The sequence below is a fragment of the Pimephales promelas genome, chromosome 8, assembly GCF_988280905.1.
Source record: "Pimephales promelas chromosome 8, fPimPro1.hap1.1, whole genome shotgun sequence".
In the NCBI taxonomy this organism is placed as follows: Eukaryota; Metazoa; Chordata; class Actinopteri; order Cypriniformes; family Leuciscidae; genus Pimephales; species Pimephales promelas.
In genome coordinates this window covers 7,949,538-7,977,404 of record NC_142776.1, presented here as the reverse complement: position 1 = coordinate 7,977,404, position 27,867 = coordinate 7,949,538, and the positions used below count along the sequence as shown (strand labels likewise).

Genomic DNA, 27,867 nt, shown 5'->3' with positions numbered 1-27,867 from the left:
ACTTTCACAATCCAACAAATCTTTCTACATTGCAGAATTAATCTCTAATTCTTGTTACTACTTTAAACTCATTAGAAGCAGTTGTCATAATTGAATTAAATTAAATGCTTTGTTTTGATTATTTATGCTTCTTAAGGTGCTTTTCGTTTCAGTGTTTCGTTCACATTTGTCTGTCACCATTATTTTCAATATCTCAGCTTTTATAAAGTTATAAAGTGCTTTATGTGTAAACATATTTACTAGCAAAAACGAAAAGTAATTTAATTCAAAGCTGTGTAATTTATTAACTGTTTTAAAAGCAGCAGAAAAAAAGCAGAAGTCACCAAACTATTGGCAAATGTCGTTCAAAATAACTCAACTGGATATATAGGTATTATTATCTCTTGATACCTATTTTGTATTTATTTAATTTCTTTGGCTTTGTTTGAATATTATAGTTTTTAAAACAGTTTAACAGTTTAAAATTTCCACATTTTACACAGTTGAACTGTGTAAAAGTTCATAATGATATTCTTGCAGACATTAAAGGGACATTGTAAGAATTGCTCCCATCTAGCAGTAAAATTGCATTTTGCATTCAAACAAATTGTGCTCTCCAGCGCCTCGCGTTTTTAAATGCGTGTTGCATCTACGGTGGCCGTTATGTACCAAAAAGCTATGACAGGATGTCTTCTAATAGCACTTTGTCGAGTTTTCCTTCAGGTGAACAAGTTTGTTATTTCAAACAAATTTCAAATGGATACAATGAACAAACAAATGTTAGAGTATGAAGTAATGAGTGTCAAAAACATGAACTATTGTAATTAGTAGTTATGCCTTGTTTACTCGTTATATTTTTTGAAGTACGTGCATTGTTAGATATCATCATAAGATGATTCAACAGTAGGAAGAGGAAGAAGTAGAGGTAGAGGAAGAGAACAGAGAGGCAGTGGATCAGTGGGATCTAGGCGAGGAGGTGGACGACAAGGAAGAGGAGGAGAGCGAGAGTCAATACAATGACGACAAAGATGCCCGGCAGCAACAAGAGTCGATCTTGATAGAATTGAAAGTTTCCAAAGGCAGAGAAGAGAGAGAAGCGACTCGAAGAGCCTGTTTAACTTTTAACAGTAAATGCTCTTCTGTCTATATAATAAACAACCACCAAGCAATTAAAAAAAGCTTGTAATTTAAGGCCAATTTATACTTCTGCGTAGGGTGCGCGCAGTGGGTACGGCGTAGCATACTCACAGATGCGTCCCATATCGTGTACCCTTCGCCGTAGCCTGATGCGCACCTCCTCAAAAATGTAACACAAAACCCCGGGCATTTATAAATCTTCGTCTAGCTACTATTAAAATTAAAATTCATTTACGGTGCCTTTGCTTTGTTTCAAATAAGTATTTACACTCATCACTGCGTTTGAAACAAAAGACCTAGAGGCTTTAGTGGTCCTCCACTTGGGCACTCTATATCGCTTTCCTGAGGGAAGCATCTCAAATTCTAGAAACAAAATGTGGGATCCTCTAGGATAGTTAAAGACTTCCTAGAACACTTCTCTCACACAAAGCAGACAAACTCAACTGCACAGATCATGTAATCTTTGACCCTAAATTAATAATGTGCTGCAGCTGGGATCTACTTTTAACATTTAATCCATGATAAAACCAACAGATCATAGCAAATGTTAAAACACTTTCAATAAAATATCTATAAAACATTATCAATATGGATTTATCTACTTCAAAGGACTTAAGCTTTGATATGTATATAAAGATAATAAATTCTTTGTTTACGAGGATAAATCAGATAATTGGCAGAGGTATTTGTACACCATTGGGGACATATTTATAAATAAAAATATTGATTTTAGATTTTAAATTACCTAAAAAGTTACTTATAGTCCCTTTAAGTATTTTGGAAAACAAGTAGAACTGGGTAAATGTGGTTATTACACTTTTCAGCTTTTGCGTTCTTTCAGGCTTAATTTTAGTGTGCAGAGCTGCTGAAATGAAATCCTGAGAGGAACTCACAGGCTGAATTATAGTCGTTTGTGTCTTCAGGGCATTGTGCCTACAAAAAGGACAGAAGCTGCTTTTCAGATCACCTGAGCAGCTAAAATTCTCCGTACGGGGCAGAAAGATGGGCTGAGTTTTGGCATTATAACTGAATGATGTCTGAAATGGAGGAGAAATATCTCAAAATGGTCATGTTGCAGTAACTGAGACTCCACTAGTGAACACTGAAATGTCAGCATGTTTAGGGCCATGGAGGTGGGTGATGGGATACAGCATTTTTCTTGGGCTAATGAGTTTATTTTCCCTTTTACAGTTAATACTTTCTTTTGCCATTTCCCTCTCTTGTCCAGCTGTAGCCTATCACAATATGCTTCTACTCTGCATTTCCAACACGTTGCCAAGTGTGCCACATCCCTAATGCTGTATTAATCCTCACAGAATCATCCAGGCACTGTTCCACACGCCCTCTGTTTCTCATTGTGAATGTTATAGTCTGGTAGAATTGGTAAATCCCCCCATTGAAGCTTGATGAGATATTAAGAGGCTGCCTGGTGATAAATTACGTCGGTCATTAGATAAAGGTTAATAAAGGCAAGTATCTGTGCAGGGAGGTTTTGAAAGCCATGGTTGTCAAGGTTGTGTAAATGTTTCATAACACTTGATGGGTTCTACGGGTCTCTGTTTTACAACGTGGTGGAAGATGACACTGGGTGGGCGTGGTGGCCATAACTTGAGATTTTTCTGATAAAAAATTATGATTTTGTTTTAAAATGAGATTTAAAAAACAAAAAAGATTTGCTGTGCTTGTTTGTGCAGCACAATTCTACCACAATATTGTGATTATATATCAAAATGGCTATATATATATATATATATATAAATATATATATATATAGGCTACTGTTACTGTAAATATAATGCATATATTTCCATTACTCGAAACACAGTTTTTTTTCAGTGTACATGTATATAGGCACTCTTGCATGCTTTCCCCTTAAGAGCATGCTCTCCTTATTCTCACATAGAGGGGTATATGTGAGTGGTTGAGTGTTGCTTTTATATTTTCCAGCTTTATTATAACTGTTTTCTGACAGCTGTGCGAGTGCAACAGCAGCGATATCTGTTGATGAAGACGTTGAATTCTTTCATCTGTGTTCTGTTTATGCATGATTACCCGCTCCTGCTCTCCATAGGGTCTGAGGCTGAGCTCTCATCAATGATTCGTTCATTCAGATCGGGGAGCAGACCTGCATCTGTGCTAATTAGCGGCTCTTGATCCCCGTTAGAGATGCGGTCTGCGCCTGTGCAAACATAAAGCCAAGAGATAAGAACATGAAGAACACTTGAGAGAAAAACAAGTCAAACATCGCTTGAAGTCACTTTCAGTTTCCGAATTTCTTCCCATGCATAGTGGCATGCGTGCGTAGGGCTGCACAATTAATTTAAATAAAACTAACCGAGTTTGCAAAATGGCTGAGTGAAGCATAGCACTGTGATAATTTACGCGCTGGCTGGGTTTCCAGTAATTGCTCTAAACACATCTGCATCTGCTTTGAGTTTGAGTCGTGAGCTTCTCAATGTGCGTGCGCCAAACATCTTTCTAAACTTGTAATGATACATGCTTATAAACCGTCTTTTGTCAACAAAAGAAAAGCTTTAAGGGCTTCCTGTCATTTCCCACCAAATTTAAAGCTGCTGGTTTAATGTTGGAAAATTAAGAAATTAAGACATAATTATTAGCAGGGCTTAACAACTAAAACTAAAATCAAATGATTCACTCTAAGCAGAATCAATGTTGTAATGCTTCTGTTGATTCGTTCTTTCTGTAATATTATCATTCTGTAAATGGTTTGATTAGAAAAAATATCAGATAATAATGTTTTTTTTTATACTGTATACCAAAGTTAGGGCTGCACGTTAACAAGTTTTTCATTAACCGTTAACCGAGGCCCTTAGCGGTTAATTCTCGGTTAACCAGAGTTTGCGCACCGCAACCTCGAGATACAGACACATGAGAGTTCATTTTTAACACCTTAAATAACTGGTTGGACCACATTTGAAGCAAAATTAATTTATAGAAATAAAATGCAGTGGTAAGGACAGAGCTGTTAAAGTAAAGTGCGTTTCCATTACCCTTCAAATTCAAATTGCCAATTGAAAATACACACTATTTCGCAAAAACTCTGCAATTCGAAAAGGGAATATTTCACAAAACTGCAATGCGACATTTTATTAAATGAGGGGAAAAGAATGAGCACAAAACTACACAGACCGTTTGGACATAATACGAACGGTCAGTGTAGTACGAAGCAGAGTTCTCTTTTAAATTCATAAAAGAAACAAGGAATAGCCTACTGGACAAAACCTCAAAGAAATGCCACAATCAAGACCTCGGAGCAGAAACACCCAGGAACTCTGTCTTTCCCTTTGTATAACACTCCATGTCTCCTTCCTTTAATAATAATAATGTCTAGTGCGGTGGCTCTGATATAGCCTACAATGTCCGTTGCTATTTTTGGAATGACTTATCGCGAGAGGGAAAAAAAGATGTTTTAGTCGCATAATATCGTTAATGGAAACAACGTTATTTTGCAATAGTTTTTTATCGACATTTAGAAAAAATAAAATCGCAAAAGTTTTGTGCAAATATGTATTGATGCCAAAAAGTTTTCACTCGGTTATGCAAAATGTAACGGTTAATCGGTTAACCATGGACACCCCTAATTTAACTTAATACTAAGAGCTTGTGACTAAACCTCGTAACTCCAGTGGATCCTCAAACTGTCGGCACTACCTCATTCAGGAGCTCCACCCGCCTCAATCGGGAATGAAGTCATGCACACATTTCGGATACTGTCACTGTTGCAGTGCAATGGTAAATAAAATAAAAAACTGGTTCTTATAAGTACATCGTTTTCTTTTATAGTCATATTGATATATAATCACAAAAAGTGTGCATTTTAAATTGCAATCACAATTAATTAATTTTTTTAATTGTGCTGCAACTTTTTTTCCTTCGAAAGAGCAGGGAAATCTTGTTTTCCATGATGTATCCCCTTTAATGTCTTAATGCAAATGAAATGTGTAAAAGTGTTTTTGCCCAGCTGTCTGTTCTATGTGTTATTTTTCTGCCTGGCTTGGTTCCTTTACCCAGGGGCAGAGCAGCCTGCCTTTTGTCTTCACCACTGTAGTTCCTCTGACTGGAGGTGGGATTGCCCATCACTGTCAACCATCTGTTGATAAAGAGCAGCTTCTGTTTATCTGCCTGTCTTTCGGTCTTCCTGTCTGTCTGCCTTGTCGTCTAGAAATACATGTGGCGTAGAGGAGGTCATCCTCTTCAGAATCAGTGCGCCTGATGTCCATGTCTGGGAAACTCAATCTCATTGTCTAGTTTGTGGTTTGGGGTGGATTCACACATTATTCTCTGTTTGTTTGTTGGGCAGGAGTGAGTATGTATGACAAATGTGTCCAAATTTAAACTGCATGGATGCTTGTGTTCATTAGCAGTGCTGATTTCAAACATCTATTTCAGTAGAATAATATTTTTTAAGTCTGTCTTCCAAGATAAAACTTGTTACCGTTTACATGTTTGCTGATTTCTGAATTGTCTCAATTGTTTTACTGTTACATTTGGTTGGTTTATTTAATGGCATTGTAACAACCTACCTTACACTGCGACTATTAGGGCATGTTGACACAAAAGGTGAACATGTTTTAAATTAATAAAAGGTGGATGTTTCTTCTGGGTCATTTAATGCTTTGGAAGTAATGTGACTTTCTGCTGGAGCTGGTGATTGTGTATTGAGTATCCTCTCTGAAGCTGAGGGCTTATCGATCCATTTCCCAATTATCAGTAGTTAACTTCATAGAGCTGGTCATAATTCAGTCCGGCCCACACACTCTACCTCTGTGGAGAAGACCAGGAGGACACGTCTGAATGACATCAGTGCTCATTGTGCTGTGTGTTATTGCATTTACAAACTATAATGTGGGAAAATTCAATAAAGCACAAACCTAGTCTGAATCTTTCATGCTTAATTTGTACATTTTTGTAAGGTTTCAAATATTTTTTGTTATAAATGTAAGTTTAAATGAATTGCACTGTTGTCATTTTAAGTTAAATTAAAATATTTTAATGTCAGACAGAATATAACATACACTGATGAAAAATGGTGTAGGATTTACTCTGAAATTGACGAATAGGAAATTTCACAAACCATGAAAAGGCAAGTAACACATTGATTTGTTATTGTATTTTTTTTTTAAGTAGAAAGAAATACTATTTTCCGATAATCTTTGTTTTATTTATTGGTGAAAAACTGTGAGTATAATATAAATCCTGTGAGAAAGGTAACAGGATTGAAAATATGAGAGTGGAACAGCTCATTTAAGATCATGAAACTGTTAAGATGTTTAGAAAGAGAAATTAATTCTGAAATTTTGTGCCTTATTTTCAATGATCAATTGTTGTTTGAAATCATTTTAAAAGTCATGGCATTTTAAGACCATATCATTGTTCGTACATAACAATTTAGAATTTTTATTGTTTTTGCTTTTTAAAATAATTAATAGTTTTAAAATGGGGAAAATCTTATCAGATCAGGGTTGATACTGCACGAGTCTTTTGAATGTTATGTTTTCTATACAAGCTAATGTTTATTTTATTTGTCTTTTATATAGACAATTTTTAAATTAGTTTCCGTCAAGATGTGCATATTTGCTACAGCCAAGTGAACAGGCCAAAAAGATATCTTCATGAAAAAACCCCATGGATCTTCATTTTTACAATTCTGTAGATATTTGTTGATATTTTGAAAAATATAGCACCAATTTTCTAGAATGACCAAGTTGTTTCTTTGGGGAACACTGTGGCTGTTTCTTTTTATTCTCTTCCCTTATATATGCTACTTTCTAATGTGCTCTGAGGGTATCAGTTTGGCCTTCACTTCAATGCTCTGGAATAATAAAAGGTAACAAATTCTGACTCAGGCTGTTTTCTTTCTGAGCTTTGTGTGTGGGCATCTGTGAGGGTATGTGTCTGAAAAGCCACCCTAGTTAACCCTGAAAGTTGTGACCTTCAATAGTGATTAGCTTCATGAAGATTTTGTGTTTTATTGTTCTGTAACTCACACAAGCACCTGGGACATATAATCTGGGATTGTGCTGATTTGTGTCTGACTGCTTTTGTGTGTGTTTCGCAGGGTTCTCGAGTTTGGTTGAATCATAAAGATCAGCTGGTTCCGTCTACAGTGAACTCCTGTGGAGATGGAACCGTGGTGCTCACCACCGACTACGGGGAGGTAAGACTCAGCTATCTTTCCTAAAACACACACACATGCAAACATGCAGATGTTGACCTTAATGGTTGAATGGGTGTCATGTGAGTCATAGATTACTCTGGTTTAGTATTGTGCTCTGAATGTCATCATAACAGAGCTGAAGAGCTGTTTGTGTGTGTGTGTGTGTGTATGTGCCAACATCACATCTGAGGCTAAATCAATACATTCACCCTCCCATGAACGTTCATGTGAAAGAGACTGTATCATATAACTCTAATGTACTCCACGATTCTACATGAGATTCTGGCCTGTCCTGGTGTAATATGATATATGCAGACAGAGTAATAATCACAGAAATCATGAAAGAGAGAGACAGTAGAAGAGAGAGAACAATGCTTTTAGTGCAGACTGCAGAGTTATACCCTAATATATGTTGTCATGGTAACAGGGTTGTCTTTAAAAGGTGATGCTGCTGGAGAAATTGACCTGTTATACAATATACAACAAACCAGCTGGTATAACTGGACCTGCAATATCATACAATATCACTGAAAAACATGCTGTGTCATGTTTTTAAATTAGATAGTCATTTGTTCTCTATAAATAAGCAAATTGCATTGCTATTTACAAAAAATACCAATTTTAGTTTAGAAAGTTGAAAATATAAATAGGGCGATATATACTATAGCAAATCTCAACTGCTTGATTGCTTGTATTATCTATTCCAGTGGTTCCCAACCTTTTTTTGGCTAACGCCAGACCATGTATCATTGTGAATGAGACATGGTCTGGAAACCAAATGTTCCTTTTCTCGTATTTGAGGCGTGGTTTACTAATGCCCAGAGCCGTATTATTGGGTGCTACGAATGTCTATCAAATGCGCCTGTATGTAGCTCATAGCCAGTCGGTTCAATGATACCAGATGACGTAGAGCGACAGAAAATTAGACAAGGAAGAAGACGATGGATCTGAGATTTAGGAGTTTCTGTATACACAAATGCTGTGTCAAAAGGTAACTTTGCGTCCGCTGCCAAGATGGATACATAGATATAAACAAAGTAACTGCTTCGGTGTGTCGGATGTGCGTCGCCATTGTCTTGCTGCTACCCCCAAGTTCTGTAATTGGTTCCCTATCTCAGGCGAAAATTTGGTTCATGGTGTCCAGGCTGCCTAGCAGCGTGAATAAAATCGAGTTGCGGCAAGGCAGCATGGGGAAACCCAGGCTATCTGAGACCTCCTTTTTCCCAAGAAAATATTTTAGGGCCCCCCCTCACATTTAATTATGTTATCGCTCTTGTAGGCTTGCATCAAGGATGTCAAAATATGTTTTGTTTTTGTTTTTCAAACAAAGGGTATGTTTATGCACAGATAATAGCCTATAATATTGAAGATACAATAACAAAAACATCAGTAGGCCCTTTGTAATTTAAATACGTAAGCCTAGGAGAAGCCTATAAATTGGCCCTATTTGAAATGCAAAAACAAAAATATTCACACTGTTGTGAGGCTTTATCAGTGTGTGGCTTTATTTTTTACGCTTTTGGCGCTATAGCGAGCGATAATAAACTTGCATTTATTTACAGAATAATGCATCTTTCGGAAAGAACGTGTAGCCGGAACTACTTCTCTCTGTGTACGTCTATTACGAGTCACGTATGCATAGGTACTGGGCTACTCCACAGCGGTCGCTATCCGAACCAGTGTAAAATAGTCCCAATGTAAACACTTAGGTGTACCATAGTGGTTCAGGATAAGACAAAAACACAGATTGGAAAATGGATTCATGATGAACTCGCTCATTAGATACATTTTGTACATTTTGAACAGAAAAAAGTTAAGGAGTTTTAGTTAACGGTCATTGCTCAAACCTTCAAAATATTATGACTCGACCCCCCACAGAGCTCGCTGAGGCCCCCTTGTGGGCCGCAATCCTCCTGTTGGTAACCCACTCTAATCTGCTAAAAAGGCATGAACTCAGCTAACAGGGAACACTCTCCCAACTTTGGCTAATGTTATGGCAAGGTTTTCTCAAAGTTATGAACGTTCTTCTAGTAACGTTAATAGAACGTTCATTCAAAGTTATCTGGTCTTTAATAACCTTCTCATAACGTTGACATAACTTTATTTATAGCTGGTTCATGGGATGTTTTTTTTTTAATCTGAAACGTTTTAGTTGTAAGTTCAACATTTTACTTGTTTCAGAAAAGTTCAGATAACATTCAAAAATAACATTCGCATAATGTTTGTATAATAAAATTAAATGTTCCTTTAACATTTGCATTACCAAGAATACAAAAATCTAAAATCTAAAATTCACCTCATCAGTTTTAGTTTCTTACTAGTTTTCTGAATGTAATGTAATGCAATGCAAGTCTGTGCACCAACGCTCACTCACATGTTGGTAGAACTGTGATGTCAGGCTAATAATAACAGCTGTGCTGGCCTGGATTCAGCTCTGAGGGAGAAACTGCACAGCAGGGAAGGGTTATCTGTATGTACAGATGTATACAAGAAGCCTGTTTGCGTTTGTTTTTTTGTACAAACAATTTTTGTATATGTGTATGTACCTTCATATGCGTGTGTGTGTGTGTGTGTGTGTGTGTGGTGGTATGGGAGAACGTCATATCATATCATATTTTGTTCAGGTAGGATCATGATCCACAATCTCATTGTGATTTTTTTTTTATGTTGGTCTTTAAGATTATTTTTTCAAGTTTCTGAGCAGTACAGCCAAAGTAATTTCAATATTTACACTAAAAGGTAGGTAACAAAACATAAAATAATGACAATTGAGTCGAAATGACAAGTGGTAAAATGTACTGCAGTCCTACATCTGTCATCTAGAATGATTCTTAAATATGACACTGTTGTTAAATCTTAAGGTCTTTCTGATGGAGATGCACATGCAAACTGGGGGCAGGACTTCTGTTTGACCAACCAATTATAGATGGAGGGTGTGTTGGAAAAAACTATTATTTTTTGCATCACATTTGGTGATGCTGGTGATACAGAAGATTTAGCTCTAAGAGAACAGTGGAAAGAGAACCAAACACTTTTGGTGACAGAAATTGAGAAATAATCCTATGGAGAAACCAGGCTCAGTCCCAGTAGAACTGGTCAGACTGTGGATTGATATCATTCAGAATATTTCATCCGGTTCTTTCTTCTGGAGACATCACGCCAGAATGTGGAGGGAGGATGTGTATCAGTGTATCTTTTTTTCACCAAATTTACAAAGGTTTAAAAAGGACGGAATCACTATACCGCTGAACCCAAGGTGGATTCCAAAAGGCTACATTTCCCAATATTTCCTACTGTATGTGCTGGTAACCTTGATGATTCATGCCCTGAACACCAGAGTGCTTGTGCTGACAATATTCAGTAGCTTTCTCTGCAGTGGTCCAACCCCTCCTCCATAAATCAATACATAGATCTAGTACTCTGCTGGGTCTCAAGCAGCTTCTCCAGGAAACCCCAACACTTTCCCCTAGGAGGTCTTTCACCCATTGTTTTAGCCCAGAGCTAATCTGAAGGATTCAGTCCAAAAGGGTTGGGGATTCGTTTTGAAATGGCAACCCTGTTGGAGAATGCTGAATTTTTTATGTAGATTTAAATGCATGTTATAGTACAGGGCTGGATGTTTCTGATTTGGTTAATAATTTAGTTAAGTATGGTTGTAACCCCTCTCCTGCAGTGCTTCTGACCGAGTTACTGGGACAGAAAGCATGCTATGAATACATGCATGATTGTGTCTATTGTACATGCCGAGTGTGTTTTTACAGCAAGCACAAATTGTTTCCCAAACATTGCATTTTTATTGCAGTTAGGTTATGTCCCTTTTTAATATTACATTAATGTTGCCTAAAAAGCGATGCCTGGGCTTACTAAGGGAATTGGGTAAAAGTGTTACCTTAACCTTTTTATGACTTATGCTAACATGGTCTTCTGACTTTGTCACAGGCCTTTGTCTTTGTGTTTGATTTCGTCATATTAGATTACATTGTTGGCCTTGTCCTTTCAGGTTGAATTTGAGGATGTGAAAAAAGTCACTTATGATGTTGGTGATCATAATGTTGGCTTTGTTCATTCAGGTTGAATGTGAAATTAAGTGAAAGAGTTTCCTATATTTCACTGTTTCAGTTGGAAAAACTGTGTGTGTGCATGATGTGTGTGTGTTTTTTTGGTATGAGTGTGTGCATACCCTCCGGAACATTGGTCAGTGAGTATCTCCTTCCTACCATTCACGCTGAGGTGAGTCTTCTGCTTCAGTGCGTCAGTGTGTGTGCGCAAGTTCACCTAAAGAATTCACAGTTTTGTTATAGGATTTAAGAACTCTGAGGCACACATACAGACTGTGACCTAAATTTGAGTTAAGTTAACTATCAGAGTTCACAATCAACTCTGAGCTACAGCACTCAAAGGCTTCTTACCCACCCCCTCCTGAGATCTCCTTTCTGTGTGTCATCATGTATGTGAGAGCTATTTCTAATTCATTTCACATCGAGGCACAACATATCAGCAGATGTGCTCTCTAAGCTCGGTTGATGGGATGAAAATGTAAAAGAGATTAAATCATGCTTTATTTGAGACATCATAGTCTATTAAAAAGTTTAATGCAATTAATTACATTATATGCTGAATAATTAACAGAATTTCAATGTAAGGTCAGTAAGATTTTATTTAGAAAGAAATTAATACATTTATTCAGCAAGGACAGATTACATTTATCAAAGGTATTACTTTATTTTATTTTTACTCTTAACTTTTTTTATTTATATTGATTGCATTTACTGAATGAGCACTGTGCCACTGTTCGTCCGACTGTTACTGTACTTCATTTTATTTTTGATTCTAAATTGTTTTAATTATTTACTGTATTTTATTTTTATTATTATGATTTTTTTATTGTAAACTGTTTTAATTATTCTGATTTCTTTTGATTATTTAAATTTCTTCCATAAAGCACTTTGAATTGCCACTGTGAATGAAATGTGCTATATAAATAAACTTGCCTTGCCTTGCCTTTGATAAAATGTGACAGTAAATACATTTATAATGTTAAAAGATTTCTATTTCAAATAAATACTGTTATTTTGAAGCTCAAAGAATTGTGAAAAAAGTTTTAGGCATTATAGGAAATGTTTCTTGAGCAGCAAATCAGCATATTATAATAATTTCTGAAGGATCATGTGACACTTGGCTATTTTTACATACAATCAAATTATCCATTAGTAATCGCAATGATGGCTCAATCGTAATGAAGAGCCTTCATGTAAACACCTTAATCTATCCAAATGAGCTCGATCCGAATGAAATTTCGATCGGATTGAAATGGGTGGTTTATTCTTTTTCTAATCCAATCCATGTCAGTCTCCTACATGCATCATGTAGTAAACAGTGCAGCGCTTCTGGGTTTTTACGTCAGAACGCCGGTTCATTATTTGCCGACGCTGTTCACGTGATCACCACAATACGTGTGATGCTGACGAAGTAGCTGGCCAATAATGAGCCTGCGTTCTGACGTAAGGCCACAGAAGACTAATGTCGGCTGAAAATGTACCTTTGCCATCACATGAATAAATTACATTTTATATTAATATATTAATTACAACAATATATTAATTTTAAAATTGTAATAATATATTTCACAATCGTTAGGAGTATGCTTTGTGTGACCTAGTTTTCTAGTCTGTCATCCTCATTGAGTTCAGCTGTTGTTAATCAGTTAGCTCGTTACTTCCCTCATTAGTTCTGATATTTATACGTTTTAGTTCAATCCTTTGTCATGAGTCATCTATGATTTAACGTGGTTGTGTTCTCCTGTGTTGGAGTGATTATTAAAGACAGTTTCCTTGGACTTTTCCTGTCATGTGCTTCACTCAGCACAGCAATGTTGCTCTAGTTTTGCTATATTTTTGATCAAATAAATCCAGCCAAGGTGAACTTTTGAAAGTAGTGTAAATATTTGGCGCAAAATTGTAACCCCAAATTAATTCAATCACATTACATTATTGTGACAGGATGAAAGCATTGGATAGACATTACATGGATGGCTTTAGAAATCTATATATTGATTGTTTTATTTTCATATCACTGAACACGCTGTCCTACACTCCACAACAATCTTATTGATCATCAATCTGTCTGAGGTTGAGTCAGAGGTCATTTACACAAGACACGTTCTTGTATTCATTCTGAGATGTATAGTTGTTGGTCTCTTCAGGCTGTTTTTCAGTGTCTTGTGCCATGTGGGCCGTGTTTTTAATTCAAATTTAAAAAAAGGACATCTCAAGACCCCCACGCTGTCCCATTCTGCTGCTCTTCTGTTTGTCTATAGGTGTGAATGTAGGTCACTGGTGCTTATAGTCTCTCTCTCTCTCTCTAGCTTGTGCTCTTTTTTCCAGCTTTCGTCTGAATCATGCAAAGCAGCTTCAAACATCAAACAGATTTGCAGGAATATCCATGTGCTGAGGGGAGAGAAATGGAGCAGTTGTGTGCTTGTGTGAGTGGGTGGGTGGAGAAAATGGAGCATGAAGACCTCCTCATCTCCTGATTGGCTTGCTGGATGGAATATAATCTAATGAATTTAATCCTAATAGTGGCTTTTTTTACAGTAACAAACATATGTCTCTAATAACACACACTCAATTACACTGAAATGATGATTTATTTCATTCTAAATCAGCTTTGTTTCTATATATTTCTGATGTTTGATTGTGATCAGGATTCTGGGAGGTCAATGTCATTACCGTCAGTTGTATTGATTAGCAGCAACTTGTCTCAGCTCATAAACGTTGACCTTTCCTTCCTTCCTTCAGTCTGTCGACCCCAATTTAACAGCATGTAACCAAGCCAAACATAATTCTCTCTGTCTTACCCTCTAGTGATTGTATATACCGTATTGTTCTGAATATAAGAAAAAATGTGGGCGTCTTATATTTAGGGTCTGGACTTTCATGTAAATAATACACCCGTAACAATAGGGAGCGCCAAATACATTTGAAACAAGTGTGCCCCCCAGGACAGATGAATACAGATGAGTCATCAAACAATGCAGCCAAGAAATACGGTGTGTAATAGTGTGTATCCACTGGCATGGATCAGAGTGAGCGTTTTCAGTTCATTCCTATGGAAGTTTTGCCTCAGGCTCACGTGCGAGCATGAAGTTCAAAATCAATAGGAATGAACTGAAAACGCTCACTGTGACACTGCTCGGTTTGCACCAGTGGACGCACACCGTAAGAATGATGTGGCGCAATGGATTAGTTATGCATTATTAATTATGCATTACGCATACCTCCGACTTCAGGTAGAAACTGCTCTCATTTCAGCGCTTTGGAAAAAAAAAAACATTCATATTCCCTGGATCAGATAGGTAATGCGTATCAGACGCCTGTGTTTTTTGACATGCCAACATCTGTCACTGTACATAAAAAAGGTGAGAAATCAGTCATTGTGAAATCAACTGGAAATGAGAGCTTGGTTATTTTTATGGTATGCCGTAAAAAAAAAAAAATTTGTGTGTGATTGTTGGTACATTTGACCAATATTTACCATACTTTACCGTTTTCCGTTTTAATATTTACTATACAATCTTAAGACGGAAAATATGCAATTTGAAAATGATTTTCAAATAAAAGCATTTTCTTTATAAAAGAAAATATTTGTTCCTCAAAATCCTTTTCCCAAAAGATACATCTTGAAAAAGGGGGGTTGTCTTATAATTAGGGTCATCTTATATTCCTAACTATACGGTACATGTGTTTTGTTTGTGCACTTAAAAAGAATGTGGCTGATTTAATGGGTTTGAATAGACCAATTTTGTGTTTGTAAACAGCGATGACATATTTTGTGGGCGGGCCAAACTGGTGGCAGAAAGTGACAGCTCTGTAGTAGCGGTGTCAGGTTTCAGTGGTAAAATCAAATTCAAACCATAAGTGTATGGATCATCCGGATGCTTTCTCGGATTATTTCAATGGTTTGCCACTAGAAGATCGATTATCTTGCATTAACAAGTTAACGTTAACGCTTAGCAACGGGGTGGGGTTTCCTGACCCGTACTCACTGTCAGGGCAATGAGTGAGAGATCCAGCTAAATGGCCAAAGCATCTTCTTATACCTGGCAGTGGCCGGATATCTTCTTATACCTGGTGGAATACCCTTAGTCTACAGTAAAGAAAAACTAAAGGCATACAAGTCTCTTAACGCATAAAACTTTACTTTGCGGTCATTTCCAGAATTGTCAAGAATTGTCTCATGACTTTTTGTATATTACGGACCGACGTTCTGCCTAGCCAGCGGAAAGGACACAAAACTCAACTATTCAAAACGTGGGGCTATTATTAACAAATCAAACAACTGCATACTGACGGCGAACTGCAGTTTGTATGGCTGGGTACATATTAACTTCTTTTGATTGTTTAATGTATGTTAGAGTTTAATGTATGTTAGAACAATGTAAATCACTGGAAACTAAGGTTAAGAAAAAGCATGTGTAACAGTATATTGGATCCGTGCATTAGGTCTTAAAGTGACAGCAGGCTAATAAACCTACTTCCGCCTGTGTCGTTAATCAAAGAACAAAAGAAAAAGGAAATCACTCAATGATCTTGATTGAATAACATTTGTTAATTTAATAAGGATTAAGCTATATTTTATTTATAAAAAGAAAATGCAGTGTTATTTTACATTTGAATTCTATTTCTGAACATTGTTCAATTGTATTTATTTGTGCTATTGCTAATTTGCTTATTTGTTCTTATTGTATTACTGACTGTATTCTTGTCTTTAATAATGTTTGAAATGTATATTAGTTGGTCTAGTTTAGTTGTATTTTGGGCTACTGACTTTTGTTCATTGTTTTCAGCTGCAACAGAATATTATGCAAAATGACACAGAATAAATATGTCTAATATCTAAATGTTTGACATTTTTAACATGTTTGAATCAATTAGAATCGGAAACAATAAGCCGAATCGAAATTGTAATCAAACTAGCTCAAATTCAAACAACAATAGTTCTATCTATCGGTTCTCGGTTGGCTGGAGACAGATGTGAGTGCAAGTTCCCTGTCGATTGTAAGAAAGGGGCATTGTTTAAGAGGACTCAATAATTGAAGTCCGGCATAGTTTACCAGAGAGAATTAAAAAAGGACAAGCTCAAAAAGAAAAAGAAACATATGCATGGATGAATCATTCACAATACGATCAATGGCATGCATTTCGAAGATAGTGTTTCATATATTATTTTACATTTTTATAATTTAAACATTTCACAGAATTACTTTAACATATTGCTATCTTAAGCACTGACAATCATAAGCTGCATATTACAAATGCAAAAACATGTTACAGTAAATGTTACCTCCTGCACCCGAGTATTTATCTCAATTGAGTTTCATTTTCGCTGAATTTAAATAGGCCAGACTGTGCTCTGCTTGGTAAAATGTCTGGTGTTTTTTGTGAGAAAGTGCCTGTTGGGTATAAAGGGTAAAGAAAGGCCTCAGTACACTGAAACTCTGTGGATCAGAAATGCGGAAACCCAGCTGTCTGACTAATGCATTATTTAACTGCAGGCATTCCCTTAAAATGGCCCAGGCAGGTTTCTCCCCTTTTTTGATGTACTATTCATGCATCTGTGTGTACATCAGCGTTTGGGGAACTTTTAAGCCCATTCTGTCTTTCTGTCTTTCAGGTGGTGTACCTGCAGCAGACGGAGGTGAACAGGGAGAAGGTGTCCCCTATGGACCAGAGCAGCATTGATGGAGTGCAGGACATGTCCATGTTGGCAGAGCTTCATGAGGCCGCCATCATGCACAACCTTCATCAGCGGTACCAAAAAGACTGCATCTATGTAAGACTCTTAGAGACACTGAACCTCACAATGCTCCATGAGTGCTTATCAGGGTTATTATTATATGCTACAACTGAAATAACTGTGTTTCAGTGTCTTCAGGTTACTTGTCCTGTCCTCTTAAAAACAGTAAGCGCCTATTAGAAATCTTAAAATCTCTTCTACATTGAATTGATATTTCTTCTATTGTTATCTGTCTCCCAATTAAAAAGTCTCTTCACCTACTAGAGGACAAAAGTGAACGATCCCTCTGAATGTTAATAGCGCTGCTCCACAGAGGTGAACATGGTAAAATCACAAAATGTAACTAAATACACGCTTTATTTACAGGTGAAACTCAAAAAATGTGATTACCGTGCATAAGTTCATTTATTTTAGTAATTCAACTTAAAAGGTGAAGCTAATATATTACATAGACTCATTACATGCAAGGTGAGATATTGCAAGCCATTATTTTGTTTTAATTTCAATGATTATGGCTTATAGATATGAAAGCCTTTTCACAATATTCTAATTTTGAATTTGGGGTTTTCATAAGCTGTAAGCCATAACCATCAAAATTATAGCAACAGCACAGAACCAACAATAATTATTTGTTAACAATAAACTATGCATATTATAATAATTTTATTGTATTGCAATAGAATTTGTCTTCAGACAAGAGTAAAAAATGAATGATTAATCAAAGCTGTAGAATTGTGTTCAGGACTCATCATTCAACACATTGAGCTGTGGTTCTAAAGTGGACAGTGTTAGTTTGAGTCGAGCTTATCATTTCCTGATCTTGTTTCCCCATCATATCCTTTCCACTCTATACATAGGCTACAGGCCAATAAAAAAACAACAACATCAAGGATCTAGATATTTTACATGAAAGCGTTACAACGATTATCAATATCATTGATTTCACCCTAATATAAATCATGTTTCCACATTTTCACCAGGGATTACACCGCTAGTACTATATGAAAAAATAGGTCAGTTAATGCCTAAGTGTTCACTCCGTGTTTCCTGTGTAATCAATCCTGTGTTGTTTTGTATTCTGAGTTTTAGGGTGGACAGCTCTCTGACTGACTAAGAGAGGAACTGGAGTTTCCTGCCTTAGTTTAACAGAGTAATATTAACTCAAAACATCTCAGCCTGGGACTGAAAGGAAACCCTGTTTGATTAAGGAATTTTCCTTCTTCAACGAAAACATCCGAAGCCTAATACATCCCAACCTGGGTTTTCAGACAAAACTATGTGATGCAGGATTTATTCAAATGTGATGCAGGATTTATTCAAATGTGTCAATGTAAATAATAGCCTGAGTAAATGTTCCATTGTTTGCTTTTATTTCCATTGTAAAAGTGTTAAAGTGGGTTTATCAGCTTAGATATCAAGGTTTTTATACAGTATTTATGTTACATCAACAAAGACCATTTTCATTTGGCACTTTTGATGAATGAGGTTATCGTGTGAAAATGATTTTATGTGCAACAATTTTTTATTGGCAAATTTTTTTTACAGAAGATTCAAACTGCACACTGCATGCGCTCAATGCAGTGTTTTTTGAAATTAGGGATTAGAATTTATGCAAAAAAAAAAAATCCCATTAAGTTTTAGTGTATGTGGATAATTAAATACAGAGGTAGCCTATTAACAATCAAACAATCTTACATTTTTAAAGTAAATAGTGACCCACAATGCACTAAATCCAAAAGGATACTTCGACCATCTGTGTTCCCAGATGGTCCACGCACTGTCCATGTGACATAATTTTGGGTTATTCAACCCACTTTTATCCTTCATTATCTTGTTTTGAAAACATATTTTAACAAATTTTAAATGTAAAATTGCAATTTTTTTTTTTTTTTTGGTGGGTAGGTTTAGGGTTAGGGTTAGTGGAGAGAATATACAGTTTGTACAGTATAAAAATGATTATGTCTTTGGAAAGTCCCCATAACTCTACAATCTTCACCAGAAGCAACTGTTAGCTAAAAGCTGTCTACACTGGACACGAAAAAGCATCCATTGCAAATCCATTTGTCCTTTGTGTCAAGTAGCGCAAGCACTTGGAGTATGACATAAATAGAACAGGGCATACGTTTATTATTGGGGATTTGTTGTGTCGTGCCAGATCCAGTGTAGACAGAACCACTGAGCGTGTTTACATTCACATTCTTAACCCGGACTGGAACTGGAACCTCATTTGTCTAGACAGAGCCATACGTCACAGACTGCTGGTTACGAGTTCTGGCCTGGAGGAACTGGTATGACTCACAGTCTGAATTATGATCCAAACATTTAAGCTTCACCTTTGCAAAATCCAGACATGGATTTGATGAAGTGAGGTGAGGCATCATTTATAAAGTATCAGTCCCAGTGTTAGAGGTAATTTACTTGCAACAGTTCTGAACATGACCTGCGCTGTTTAGTTTACTGCAGACTAAAAAAAACATCGGACAGTAATCTAAACCTCAAACACATCATGCCATTCATAGGATCATAGGTCCAATAACCTGCTCTAACAAGTCAGATAATATCTGTATTGTTGTTTATCTCTTTATATTTGTGCTGGTAATGAAATTGCAAGCCTTATGAGACACAGTATGATGAATAGCTTCTAGCTCTCATATGCAATAGAGGAAATTATGTAGAGATGTTTTTTTTTAATAATTAGCACAGGTCAGTATAATGTGTTTTATTAGAGCTTAAATAATATATCTCTGTCAATATCTTATGCATTTCCTTGTTATTTGAATATAAAACTAAAACAGCATGCAAGGCTTTATTTTATTAGCTGTATTTTTGATCTTGCTTTTGACTGCAGATTTGTGTCATGTTGTGCTCAGTGGAGTGAATGTGATGGTGCTCTGCTGCTCTCTTATCCCACTTGGGAAATGGATACTGTAATTTACCTTTCCCAGGATGCATGTATTGGGGTTGATGACTGATAGCAAGCGGTTATCTGATTTATCTTAGACACAGAGACACAGCCAACCTGAATGAGAATGACTCCCCTCTTGGGGTGGTAGTGACAAAATCATTTTTGCTAGCACAACACTGACACAATTTTCAGATCCATTATGATTTTTGTACAATATCAGCATAGTTTATTTTCCTTAAATCGTGTGTTTTGCTTCTTAACAGGTTTGAGTTTTTTTTTAACGCCTCATAAATAGTTGCAGTAGATCACGGGTTCTCAACTTTTGCCCTTGAGGTCTACTGTCATGCAGAGTTCAGCTTTAACCCTAATAACACACACACACACACACACACACACACACCTGAACAAGCTATTCAAGGTCTTCAGGATTAGTAGAAAGTTACAGGAAGGTGAGTTTGAATCAAGGTTGGAGCTTAATGCTGCAGGAAAGTGAATCTCGAGGGCCAGAGTTAGCATTGCCAATTAAAAAACCTTTAAAAACTTTAAGACCTTTAAAAATAAAATTTAAAAAACGACTACCGACATGTAGTCAGTCTCTATATCATACTCTTCCCATTGTCTGATAGAAAATATGTAAATGAGAACAGCTTTATTGGACATTTGGGTGTATGTTGTAGTAAAATACAACAGGTGGTGTAAAACATCAACAGTTGGTGTATTACGTTATAGTAGGGACATTTAGCTACTTTTTGAGCAGGTTTTAACTACTTTCCATTGAAAAGAGGAGGTAACACTTGCCAGCAGACAACAGTAGAAGATAGCCATGTATGAAATCAGTGATTATTATAAGCCTACAATAGATTTTTTTTTTTTATCCAAGCTCCCCTTGTGTAGCATCCACAGTGTTGTTATTGGCTCCTCTCCAGGCATCCAGGAAAGTCGTAATTTAATCTTATCACTGCACCATTGTTAAGATCAGCAAGTCATATTACTGCTGGTGGCCAGTGAGCAAGGGTTTTGTTAGCCTCAATATATACACATTGCAATCACACACCTGCACATAAACACATTACCAAGACCAGCATGATGCATTTAATAATATTAAAAGAGATGGATTTAAGTTGTTACAGTGCGCATTGATAAGGAGACACTTCATCCACAATCCTCTCATGGCCTACTGACCCTGACACAACCAGCTTCTAATGTGAAATGTGACCTGATCACATACTGATTGTTAAAGTTCCCTTTAAATGTCCCTTCATTTGTGGATATAAACTAAATAATCCCTAACTTACTGTCTCTCTTTTTCTGTCTCTCAGACTAACATAGGTTCTATCTTGGCGGCTGTGAATCCTTATAAGTCGATCGGAGGGCTGTACGATCTCTCCGCAGTGGAGCTTTATAGTCAGCATCACTTGGGCGAGCTGCCGCCACATATCTTTGCTATTGCCAATGAGTGTTACCGCTGCTTATGGAAGAGGCATGATAGCCAATGTGTGCTGATCAGGTAATACAACCCTTCAAACTTTGTATTTTTGATTTAGTCAAGCAGACAAACCTTTCTTAAAGACACTTTCTTGAAATGTAGTCTCAAAAGATAAAGCTTTATTAATAAAAAAGTAGCTCTCCAATAATAAAAAAAAAATCTAGTGTGTAATCGAGGGTTGCAATGTTGTTAGTGCTCAGAAAAACAAAAACAAAACACAACACAAACAATGTCCCAAACCAGTCCCCCATTGGCACAGTTGGCAGTCTCTTTTTATAGAAGCATCTGAACCACTGTGACAGGTACTGTATACCCAATGGACTGCAAATTGAAGTAATTTGTGGGCGGAGCAACCAATCACAAAACTCCCAAAACAGCAACAGTTATCACACTTAACCCAAAAAAAATCAGTTATGCTTTGTGTTTCACTTGTATCTTGTTTTAAAGCATATAGATAATGTGAGGAAGGTTTGGCATGCTTTAGGCCTTATTTACTGACTAAGAACTGATGGGGATCCATTATTAGATGTTATCTCAGTGTACTAATTTCATTTGTGTTAAACCTAAAGGCTGAGTTTGAGCAGTTGTGGTTTAGACTTTCCACAAACTGCTATCAGATTTCACAGCATTGCAAATTCAATCAGGGCAATACAAATGTCAGTGAAGGTCATACAGTATATGAATGTGTGTATGCATGTCTTTAACAGTGGTGAAAGTGGAGCTGGTAAAACAGAAAGCACCAAACTACTGCTGCAGTTCCTGTCTGTCATGAGCCAAAACTCTGCCGGGACACCGCCTACGGAGAAGAGCACGCGCGTGGAGCAAGCCATCGTACAGAGCAGGTACTGTATAGCGCATGCCTCAACACACACAGCCTAATCATTTATATGCACACTCAAATGCACAAACCTTTATATTTTTCTTTCTTGTGCAGTCCCATCATGGAAGCATTTGGGAATGCTAAAACAGTCTACAACAACAACTCTAGTCGTTTTGGGAAATTCATTCAGCTTCATTTCTCTCAAAGCGGGAACATCCAGGGAGGATGCATCGTCGACTGTATCCTCCTCACTGTATTCATACATAATTTTTGTATATAGAGATATCTTGACCTTTACATATGGTACCGTACCCTTGTGCAAAAGAAGTGAGCTTAATTGTATTGAATGTACACTTTTAGTGTACTATAAAAAAACTTGCAGATAATATAATGTTACTGAAATAAAACGCCACTTAAGTGTACTTAAAGAGAGTTTACTTTCATGATGACTGTGTTTAAAAAGTCCACTTTGTAATAATTTTAAACTAAGTACATTTTAAATAATATGTTTTAATAATATTTCGCCATGCTTTAGAAAAGTACTGTACATTGTGTTGACTAACATACTAAAGCACATGTACAATACTTGATTATCATTTTAATTGTACTGTTATTCAGTATTAAATTTAAAGTTAACATTTTAAATGTATTAAACTGCAACTTCATCATCACAAATGTGTAATTACAAATATATTTAGATATATTATAGGTTTCCATCAAAATTAAAGTATATGACTGCATGCTTGTCAATACATTTGGCAGTACACATTAATCATATTTCATTAGGAAATTACATATAAAGATGTAAATAAGTCCTAAAGTGTGTGAAAAATGCAACATGCAATTTAAAGACATTTTTTACTATAATATAGTTTAATTTAACACAATGAAGTGTCAGAAAACACAACATTCAGTTCACAGTTAAGTATTATTTTAAAAGTATATTAAAAGTATACTTAAGTGCACTTCTTTCCCCCCCGCATTTCTGGCATAGAAATGAATGAGTGACTGAGATAACATGCTCAACCATATTCACAGTACAGTTTACTACAAGCACAGTTTCATGAAACTGTATTTCCCTTAATTCTTGCCACTTCAGATTTGCTTGAAAAGGTAAACCTTGCTGTCTCCTTTGTGACTCATCCCTAACGACAGTACCAGAAAACAATCTTATGTGATCAACTGTTCACAGTATAAAACCAACCAGTTTTTCTGTTCATACGATTTGGCACTGGATATCTTGTCAAAGGCAGAATCACTCCCCCATTTTGCAGAGAAACAGTGTCTGCCAAAGTGAGATTCTCGCCCACTCATCATATGTGAACTGATCTGTGTTCCAGAATCGAGTGGTGAGGCAGAATCCAGGGGAGAGAAACTACCACATCTTTTATGCTTTGCTGGCTGGGACCAGCAAAAGCCAAAAGGGTGAATAACCACACATGCATTTACACAACGCAGATGATGCTGGTATATAAGTATCAACTAAAAAACACACTCATGTTGACAGACTGAATGATTAGATATGTCTCTGTTTATAGAGACATATTTTCTAGAAGACTCCCCTGAAGTTTTTCATTACCTGAGTCAGTCAGGATGTGTGAAGGACCGCAGTCTCGATGACAAGCAGCATTTTGACGACGTCATGGTATAAAAAATCTAATAGATTAACATTCTTAATGTAGACAAAAAACTAAGAGCAGCATGATTCGTTCTTTTTTTGTCTTCAGGAGGCTCTGAAGGTCATGGAGTTCACAGAGGAAGAGATCAGAGATATGTTTAAACTGCTGTCTGGAGTTCTGCAACTTGGCAATGTAGAGTTCATGACAGCAGGGGGTGCGCAGATCACCACCAAACAGGGTGAGAGGTGTCATTCATCTATAGAGTGTCGAAGTGATGACGTCACTTTGTAGGACAACTCGGAAGGTAGCGGCGCATGGGTTCCCTCGGTCGAAAAGCAATGCATTTTCCCCATAGACTTTTGGAAAATGGCAAAAAATTAGATCTGTGTTTAACAAAGAGTTGTGACCCTTACACGTTTTGTCTATTAAGATGATCTTAATCAAGTTAATCCAAAATTTATACATTTTGAAGCCTATATAAAGATTTTAAAAAACACAATCAGACACAATAAAGTTTAAAAACCACAAGCAGGTTAAAACTGTGTGTTCTATGTCATAGATCAAAACGTGAAAATATTTAGAGGCTTTGTTCACCACAGACCTTATTTCAGGCGATTTAGCAAAAACCCATTCAAAAATCCCATAGACTTTAGAGCGAGGGAATCCGGAGTGCTAAAATGCTAACTCACTTCCACGTTTTGGCCTACAGAGTGACGTCGTAACTTCGGCACTCTATTACGGTTAGATATACCATGGTCTGTCAGAATACTCAATTCTGATTGGCTGAAAAGTGGGCATTCAAACTGATCCACAGGAAGTTTCAGTCAGTTTAATCACTGTTCTACTGTATAATGCACTGCTTTTACTGAAGAACACATATACACACATATCACTCGCACACAGAGATTAAACTCACAGCTTCTTTATTAGTAATGATATAATGCTAAATCATAAATCAGATGTACCTATGTACAATAACATACCAATGTCCAGAAATCGATTTAAATAGTACATTGTGTTTACTGAGATCTAATATGTGTTGTTGGCGAGAATTTAGATCCGACAATCACATGCATGCACTTTAATGGTCCAGTGGCAGAGGTTCTGGGGTCTAATTCGCACTCGTATAGTTTTTCTTTTTTTTTTTCTCATTAAAATTGATTATGTTGATCAGTGGTTGTATATCAAGCAGGGACACGTTTGTGTGCATTTTACTTTGTAATTTCACCGGAACGAATATTAAAGTCTCTGCAACGGATTAAAGCGCATGTCCGTGTGAAGACTGTGCGCAAACGCAGCGCGAGCCACAAGAGAACACTGTATCCGCGCCACTTGTCGCAGTCAACATGCACTTTGATCACTTGATTTAAAAAACAACACATTTCAGGGTGCTAGATCGCCTCTTATTTAACAAACGAAAGAAATTAATGCCCTGCTAGTTAACTTGAGATGTTTTATTTATTTTTTTTAGTTACATCCGTGCCGTGAGATGTTTCAAAAGTGTTGGGGACAATATCAACCCTGGTAAAAAGTGGTGGGGACATGTCCCACCCGCAAATTACGCCTATGACGTAGTGCATTAAAACCATGTAATGCACACCTAGTCGTGGATGATCCCTTACATAGCCTTCACTATTATGTGTTTGTTAGTAATTCTCTTCTCTACTTCCTTTAGTTGTCACTAATGTGAGCGAGCTCCTGGGCCTGGACAGTTTTCAGTTGTCTGAGGTTCTGACCCAGCGTTCCATGATCCTCAGAGGAGAAGAGATCTGCTCTCCACTCACAGTGGAACAGGTACAATCATATTTATATATATATATATATATATATATATATATATATATATATATATATACCTTCTCGTAACAACATGCTTTTATACGAAAAAAAAAACTTGAAGAGTTTGGCAGTTATTCTTTTCTGACTCCACTCGTCCATTTTCTTTTCTCATTTTTGATTGACAGGCGATAGATTCCCGGGATTCAGTTGCCATGGCGCTTTATTCTCAGTGCTTCTCGTGGATCATCATGCGAATTAATCAGAAGATAAAGGGCAAAGATAATTTCAAGTCTATTGGAATCCTGGACATCTTTGGTTTTGAGAACTTTGAGGTTTGAGGCCATACAGATCAAATGTTCATTCACACAGATAGACACATAATACTTTTACTGAGATTCTAAAACAAGTGTTTCTGTCTTCTGAAGGTGAACCGTTTTGAGCAGTTCAACATTAATTATGCTAATGAGAAACTGCAAGAATATTTCAACAAACATATTTTCTCTCTGGAGCAACTGGAGTATAACAGGTAAAGACTGACATCCATGAGTGGAGTGCATGAAAAGTTTGGTCAAGTCCAGTCACCTTTATTTATAGCGCTTTATACAATACAGATTGTTTTAAAGTAGCGTTACAGTGATAAGCAGGAAAATAATGATTCAATGATGCAAACAGTTTTCAACTCTAAAAAGACAATAGTAAACAGTCATCATTCAGTTGAAATTAGTTCAGTGTTGATTCATTTCGGTTTAATAACTGTGTAAAGTACATCAGTTATGTCATCATCCAGCTAAGTTGAGTTCTCATCCAATAGTGTCAGTGCAGTCAAATCAGTAATATTGCTCAATATTAAGTGTCCCCAACTAAGCAAGCCAGAGATGGATGTGGCAAGGAACCCAAACTCCATCAGGTGACAGAAATGGAGGAAAAAACCTTGGGAGAACCAGGCTTAGTCGGGGGGCCAGTTCTCTTCTGGCCAATAAACAAACACGGTGTGATTATGATTCAGGCTGCATCACAAATCAGAAGTCAAATTGTGGATCAATACCGTTCAAATATTTTTCATCCAGTTTTGCTTGAAGATCGGATTCGTCACGTCAGTATGGAGACGAAGCTGGCCATAGGGGTGCAGAGAACTTGTCTGGTTCTTGTGGTCTTTGCTGATGAAACTGTGCCGATGACTATCGTGTCGGCGAGGCCATCTCAGGGGATTGTTCTAGTAGGCACGGTCTCTGCTGACATTCAGTGCTGCGATGAGGTCGTGTCTAGGTGCAGGTCCACCATCTGATCCGGATACGACCCGGATCTGGCTGACTACGGTAACCTTTGGATAAGGATGAGACAGCCAGACAAATGTTAGCGTTGATGCCATTCTTCTTATGCCGCCTAACAATCCTTAAATGGATTTGAATTATATAGATGTTACTGCCTGCAGTCGATTTTGATATTCTAGGTTTTAACTGGCCAGAATTTTTAGACCGCAATAGACTCAAAGGACTATAAGGCGTTAAGAGCTCGATTGAAAAATTTGGTTTTACAGATATTAGAAATGTGGCTTTCAAATTCGATTGGCACACCCAGCTTCCTAACTGATGATGAAGACTTGACAGAGCAGCCATCAAGTGTTAAGTCAATATTCTTGGTTATTTCGTTTGTCAGATATTTAAAACCTCTTTTTTTTAAGTTAAATACTTAACCCCTGAGTTAAGTAGGAAATTACTAGTCATTCAATATTTTGATATCAACTATGCATTTCATTAATTTTGTGAATTTGTATGTTTCGTCACTGCGTGAAGATATACAGTATAGAGCTGAGTATCATCAGTGTAATAGTGAAAACTAACGCCATGCTTCCTAGTGATAGCTCTCAAGGGTAGTATGTACAGGGTGAAAAGCAATGGTACTGGTACTGAGCCTTGTGGTACTGCACCTGTGATTGATATACCTCTTAGTTTACTGCTACAATGGTCAGATAAATATGATTTGAACCATGCCAATGCAATTCCACTGATGTCAACGTAATTTTTGAGTCTATTTAAAAGAAAGTTGTAGTTGATAGTATCAAATGAAATGCACCACTAAGATTATAGAGAGATACAACCTTGACCAGATGATAAGAGCAATAATTTGTAACTCTAATAAGAGCAGTCTCAGTACTATGATACGTTATAA

At 36.8% G+C, this 27,867-nt stretch overlaps 1 protein-coding gene across 1 annotated transcript in view; it reads left to right on the top strand.

Moving 5' to 3' along the window:
- Positions 1–27,867, top strand: part of myo10l1 (myosin X, like 1) — a 62,162-nt gene that overhangs the window by 13,994 nt on the left and 20,301 nt on the right. Inside the window, exons 2-13 of the mRNA XM_039689465.2 lie at positions 7,196–7,294; positions 16,967–17,125; positions 21,314–21,501; positions 22,188–22,322; positions 22,415–22,539; positions 23,400–23,413; positions 23,641–23,725; positions 23,839–23,945; positions 24,028–24,157; positions 25,595–25,713; positions 25,884–26,030; positions 26,124–26,224. Of these exons, the coding sequence (XP_039545399.2) occupies positions 7,196–7,294; positions 16,967–17,125; positions 21,314–21,501; positions 22,188–22,322; positions 22,415–22,539; positions 23,400–23,413; positions 23,641–23,725; positions 23,839–23,945; positions 24,028–24,157; positions 25,595–25,713; positions 25,884–26,030; positions 26,124–26,224 (1,409 nt within the window). The remainder of the gene's footprint in view (positions 1–7,195; positions 7,295–16,966; positions 17,126–21,313; positions 21,502–22,187; positions 22,323–22,414; positions 22,540–23,399; positions 23,414–23,640; positions 23,726–23,838; positions 23,946–24,027; positions 24,158–25,594; positions 25,714–25,883; positions 26,031–26,123; positions 26,225–27,867) is intronic.